General features: G+C 33.8%; 1 protein-coding gene across 1 annotated transcript; it reads left to right on the top strand.

Moving 5' to 3' along the window:
• The first annotated feature begins 2,898 nt into the window (after positions 1 to 2,898).
• Positions 2,899 to 3,771, top strand: LOC107059700 (uncharacterized). Its single transcript, XM_015306490.1, has one exon. The coding sequence runs from the start codon at positions 2,899 to 2,901 to the stop codon at positions 3,769 to 3,771; it is 873 nt and encodes a 290-aa protein (XP_015161976.1).
• The last annotated feature ends 2,563 nt before the right edge of the window (positions 3,772 to 6,334 follow it).

Raw genomic sequence — 6,334 nt, 5'->3', positions numbered from 1 at the left:
ATAATAATAATAATAATAAAAATAATAAGAAGATGTTAGGGTTAATTCAATATGGGCAATTTGGGAATTGTATAAAAGAATTAAGGGCAAAAAGGTAATATACTTGGTCAACATAAAAGAGCTTTTAAGTTAAAAAAAAAAAAAGCACCCCTCACCTAGCTTTTAGCTTTTGGGCTTAAAATAAGTCATTTTTGACTTAAAATAAGTCACTTTGATAATTGTCAAACACTCTAATAAGTTAAAAACTGGCTTTTAAGCCAGTTTGATCAGCTTAAAAGCCCATCCAAACAGGCTCTTACTGATTTAATGAAAATCAAAAAAGCAATCTACTGTATCTAGGAGTTCACACTACAATAAATTTGGTCCACGCCACACTAATTTTAAAGAACACTTAAAAAATGTTGCCAAAACTATCTAAGGGCACGTTTTTCAGGCTTGGTCTTTGTTTAAGCCTTTTGGCTACAAAAAATTAAGCAACCCTTGAAAAATGTGCCCTTAGATAATATAGATTATGCTTTATAAGTGTTGCCAAATCTCTCTATATATATAGAAAAGATGACGTGACACCTCTCTATGACCTCCATTTATATTTATCTTTTTTCTCCTTTTTTTGGTCATTTTTCCTTCATTTAATTAATTATTTTATTTGTAATATCTCAAAAAGTCTTTACATTCAATTACTCAACTTTTGTCCTCCCACTTTAATGATTCTTTTTATTAGATATAATGTGCAACAATCTTAATTCTCTTAATTACATATTTTCTTCCCCTACTTAATATTCAGAACTTAAAATTGCAGTTAATGATGAACGTAAGGAAATCAAGGGTCAGTGCTTAAAATTTGAGGGATACATACTAACATTCATCTTTAATATTTAATAGCAAAGTAACAATTCTCTAGAAGATTAAAGGTTAGCCAAATAATATTTTATATTTAAAGGATAATATGAGGCTCATCATCATTATTGATCAGCAAAGGAGAGAGTACAAGACAGCAACACCACCACTATTAAGAGATTACAATATAATTTCATCATGGTTTATCTAATAAATTTGGAAGAGGTACACTTTTTATTTATTTATTCCTTTCATGGAATATACTTTTCATAAAGAAATCTTCTTCTTTTTTTTTCATCATGGTGCTGCATGATTTTTAAAATATAAATACATTCAAATTTAAAACTTTTCAATAGTAGTTAAAGTTGAGTGGGTTTACCTCTGTTTATGATGACAGTGATGCACCTGTTTTTAAAATTAATCACTCCAACGGTCTATTTTTTAATCTAAATTTATGAGTCCGTACAAGTGAAGTCCGATAGTTTCCTTTAAGTTCCCACCATTAGCTGACTAATGAAGAGAAAATGATCAAAATGGTCCTTGATGTATAAGGGTTGTTTTATGTTGATCTTTAATATATTCCACATGATCTATATGGTCCTTAATATATTATAAAAGAGGATCAAATTGATCCTTTGACCTAAAACTAACAAATACATCAAAAAAATCAGGTTAACTTTAACGCCGGGTCCCACTACAAAATAAACCGCGAAAACTTTCTCATCTCCTCATAAGCCATAGCGCCAAAGGTGCCCTAATTTTCTCCATCTTCATCTCTTTCAAGTTTCACTATAGAATTATATATGCAGTAAAAATACTTATGTTCTTCTTTATTACCAAGAATGTTCATCAAAAGAAATGGTGACAAAGAATCAACTCTATATTATGGTATGTTTTTTTTTAGATTTTATGATTTGCGTGTATTTTACTACTCTTTTTACTGTTTCTCTTATGACTTCTTATGTCTATGTCTAAGTAAAAGTATTGTCTTTTGTTAGTTTTGAGTTTTTCTACAAAAGCATAAAGTTTTAGATAAGGGTCTCAGAACCTAAGCCTTTAATCTCGTAAAAAATATTCACTAGTGGTCCCAAAAATATATATGTAGGTGGGGTCCTCATATTTTTTTTTCCAGATCCGGTGTTCGAGGCTGGATTTTTTAGTATTAAAATAAATCATATGGGACTGATGAAGCATCAACCAAGCAAAACTTATGTTGGAGGAATGGTGGACTATTTTGATTATGTTGAAGCAAAAAACCTTAATTTAGCAGATTTGAAGCAGATGGCTGTTATGTGCGGCTATATGAATGACTCGGAAATATTTTGGCATAAATTTGGAAAGTTCAGCGATAGGTGGAGATTAGTGTCTACTGAAGTAGAAACTCTCTCAATTAAAAAATTTATCTCGTATGATAGTGTAGTTGAGTTGTATTTTGAACATTTGGACTCCTACATTGAAGTAGATTCAGGTGAGATTATAGGCCACACAAATTGTACATTAAACCAAGAGCATATATAATGTGGTGACACATACAATTCTGATGAGTTTGAAGATTCAGAAAATGAATTATCCGGTGACGATGTCATCCTTGAAAGACATGGACAAAAAAAGCAAAGCTTTGAGGATGGAAGGAAACTTATTAACGACAAAGTTCTGAGGAAATTGTCTAATGAAGATGGAGATTCAGATTGTGTGGACTCTGAAGATCAGAAGAGTTTGAATGGTGATTCTGATAATGAGTGCTTTCATTTTCCAAAGCATAACCCAAAAACTGAAGCAAAACATCCTATATTAGCATTAGAATATACATTTGGAAGCAGGGAGGAGTTCAAAAATGCGGTATCAATTCATGAGGTAAAAGTTGGGAAGAGTATTAGGTGGATCAATAATGATGGAAAAAAGAGCAAAAGCGAAGTGTATAAATTTAGATTGTAAATGGGTAATTATGGCATCGGTAATGCATCCAGACAAGGCATTTCATATTAAACATATGATTCCAAGCATACCCACAAACGTAGGAACCATCGCAACAAGACAATAACCTCTTCTTTCATTGCAAGAATGTATCTTGATGCTATCAGTCAAAACAGAGAGTGGAAGCGGTCTGACTTTAGAGACATGGTCAGTGTGGGACTTAAAGCTCATGTTACTTTAGCTCAAGCTAGAAAGGCTAAAAAGAAGACACTTGCATTAATTGATGGAGATGTGAAAGAACAATTTTCTATCCTTTGGGACTACTGCTTTGAAATTGGAAGGTCAAATCCTGGAAATTCAATGTATATGAAGCTAACTCAAAACGAAATGCCGAATAAACCATATAGATTTCAAAGAATCTATGTTTGTTTTGCTGCTTGTAAGGAGGGGTTGAAGGCTGGATGTAGAAAAATATTGGGTCTGGATGGGTGTTGGTTGAAGGGTCAAATGTATGGATATCAGTTGTTGACTGCAGTTGGCTTGGATGCCAATAATAATATTTTTCTAGTGGCCTATGCAGTTGTAGAAAAGGAAACTAGGGAGACATGGTCATGGTTTTTGACCTACTTAATTGATGATTTGGAGATTAATGATCAAGCTGATTGGACCTTTATGTCTGACAAACAAAAAGATCTCATTGAAGCGTTTAATGAAGTTTTGCCATCTATAAGTCATAGATTTTGCGTGAGACATCTTCATAATAATTTCAAGAGGACTGGTTTTAGTGGTTCCTCACTAAAATGTGCACTTTGGGCTGCTGCAAGTGCTACAACTGTGGAATTTTTTAATGCTCGCATCAATAACATTGTTAAATTGGATGTCGAAGTTGTTGTATGGTTGAAAGAAAAGGAACCTACTGAATGGTCTAAATCACATTTTTCTCCCAATGCTAAGTGTGATATTTTGTTGAATAATATGTGTGAATTGTTTAATAGTATGATACTTGATGCTCGAGATTAGCCAATCATTACTTTGTTGGAAAAATTAAGATATCTTCTTATGGCTAGATTACAAGCTAACAGGGATAAAGCTGATAGATGGAATTCTGATGATATTTGCCCTCGGATCAAGAGTATTCTGCACAAAAATGAAAAAGATGCTGCTGGTTTTATTCCTAAAAAGTCGAATGAATGGAACTTTAAAATTCTTGGCGGAAGTGTGAGCGACATTTGGGCTGTGGACCTTGCTGGCAGAAAATGTAGCTGTAGAAAATGGACCATTACAGGAATCCCTTGCAAGCATGCTATTTCGGCAATTTGGCATAAAAATGACGAGGTTATTAATTATGTGGATGACTGCTATAAGGTGGAAATGTATAAGCGAATCTATGAACTAGCTATTCTTCCAATAAATGGTTCACAGTTGTGGCCTAAATCAGGCAAGATCCCTCCTTTGCCTCTAATCTTTTCAAGACAAAATAAGTCAGGGAGAAAGCAAAAGTTGAGAAGGAAAGAACAAGATGAAGTAGGATCAAGTAGAACTAAGATGAAGAAGAAGCAAACACCAGTTAACTGTAGTCGATGGCACAAGTTTGGCCATAATATGAGAACTTGCAAGTTTAACTATGTACAGCCAAAATGAGGAGTTTTTGAGTCAGCTTGTTGGATGTCTTCTACTTCATTTGTACCTGAAAAGTTGCCGGTAAATATTTTTATACCTAAGTAAGTTAGGTTGAAATCTTAAAAGAATCTGATTTTTTTCCTTCTACAGGTTAGAAGAACAAATTTTATCCATGATGATAATGTTGCGTTGTTCGACATGAATATTTAATCTGGTATCTTTTTTATTTGGTCACACCTACTTCTTTTTTGGGTTTATATCTTAGTTAATGGTGATTCTATATGTTTCAGAAGGATAGCTATTTTGAAGTGGCCATATTTTTGTTGATTATTTGATAGCTGATTGAAGTGAAGAATTTTTTGAGTTTTTGCGGCTGGTTGAAGTGAAGATATTTTGTTGGTTTCATGCTAGTAGCTGGTTGAAGTGAAGATATTGCAAATTAACTTTAGTATTTCTTTTGTTGTTTTTATTCATATTTTTGAATCAACTCATGTAATGTGATTTTGATAAGTTGCGATGTAGAATCTAAAGGATCTATGCTCTTACTTCTTGTCCCCTTAATTCAAACCCAAAAAAAGCCTTGATCAATATGAGAAAGATGTGATCGTATAAAAATTGAAATACGAATCTTGGAGTTGGACAAATGGTCCCAACCCTTGATAAACACCAGAGCTACGTAAACTGTTTTGCAAGCAAACAGATCTTCAAAAATTGCATCACTTCCCTGTTAGTTATCATTGTTTGTTGCCCTTACAACAACATCAAGTATCATAGATATTTTACCTTGGATGTATCTACTTTGAAGTTACTTTTTTAAAGCCTAGAATCTATCAGAAACTATATCTCTATCTTCACAAGGTAAGGATTAGATCTACGTACATCATATCCATTCCGAACTTCACTAGACATGAATGTGCTCACTAAAAGTGCACCAGATGTGCTAATAAAATGTTTCAATGCACCAAATATTTCCGTTGATTATAAGCACATATGCTCAATTTACATTAGAATTCTCAATATTGATGCACCAGGTATTCTCAATAAAATATGCACCAGATTCTACAATGACAAAGGACCAAATTTTTAATATAAAATCTGCATTTCAATTATAAGAGCTATGTGACATCTTGCAATTTGAAATAACTACGAAGAAGCTTAGATTTGGAAATAGTCATTTCTGGAAAGAATTTAAAAATCTGGAAATTTGGTTTAAGTATGGGAAAAAAATGAGTTTTTGGTCAACTTTGATCAGTCATAATTCCTAGCTCAGGATGATTTAGGTGTATTTCCAGTTATGTTTGGAAAGCCCTTGGAATGATCTTTCCTACACCGCTGAGTTTGCTCGATTCCGAGTTCGTATGAGTGAGTTATGCCCTTTGAAATTTGGGCTGTTGGCACAGGGCAGTTTAGTCCGAATTTGTAAGGGTATTTTGGTCTTTTCCCTAGCTAATTCTTTTGGTTATATTAATGTTTTAGACTGATTTTAAATCAGTTTTTCCTTTTTAAAGTTAGAGTTAGGGTTGTGAGTGAAGAGAGAAAGAAGAGGAGAAAGTGAAGAAGAAGCAAAGTTCGTCAAGATCGTAGTGGATTTCGTCGGGGGTGATCCCTATTAAGGTATGTGAGATCATAGTGTCAGGTTGGTTCTTTCCCCCACACGCCAAACTCGTTTTAATTTCCGAGAAAAGATTTAGTTGTGGTTGTTGAAGTCTCGTGGTTGTGGTTGTTGAAGTCATGTGGTTGTGTTGAAGTTCTTGTTGATTTGGGACATGTTTCCGGTCGTGTTTTCGAGTTTAATCTATTGTATGTTGAAAGGTTTTATGATTCTTAGTGTTTGGGGCTGTAACCTTTGAAGTTGAGATGGTTTAGAGTTGGAAAAATGAAGGAGGAAAGTTATTTTTTTGGAAAACAGGGGTGGCGCGTCGCGCCTGCCAGTGCGCCCCAAAAGGGACTCTGAAGTTCCCTC

The sequence above is a fragment of the Solanum tuberosum genome, unplaced genomic scaffold, assembly GCF_000226075.1.
Source record: "Solanum tuberosum cultivar DM 1-3 516 R44 unplaced genomic scaffold, SolTub_3.0 scf00033, whole genome shotgun sequence".
In the NCBI taxonomy this organism is placed as follows: domain Eukaryota; kingdom Viridiplantae; phylum Streptophyta; class Magnoliopsida; order Solanales; family Solanaceae; genus Solanum; species Solanum tuberosum.
The sequence above is the reverse complement of the archived record's forward strand: the minus strand, read 5'-3'. Positions and strand labels throughout refer to the sequence as shown.

Coding starts and splice junctions, on each gene's coding strand:
- LOC107059700 (XM_015306490.1), top strand. CDS start 2,899: ATGTATCTTGATGCTATCAGTCAAAACAGAGAGTGGAAGCGGTCTGAC.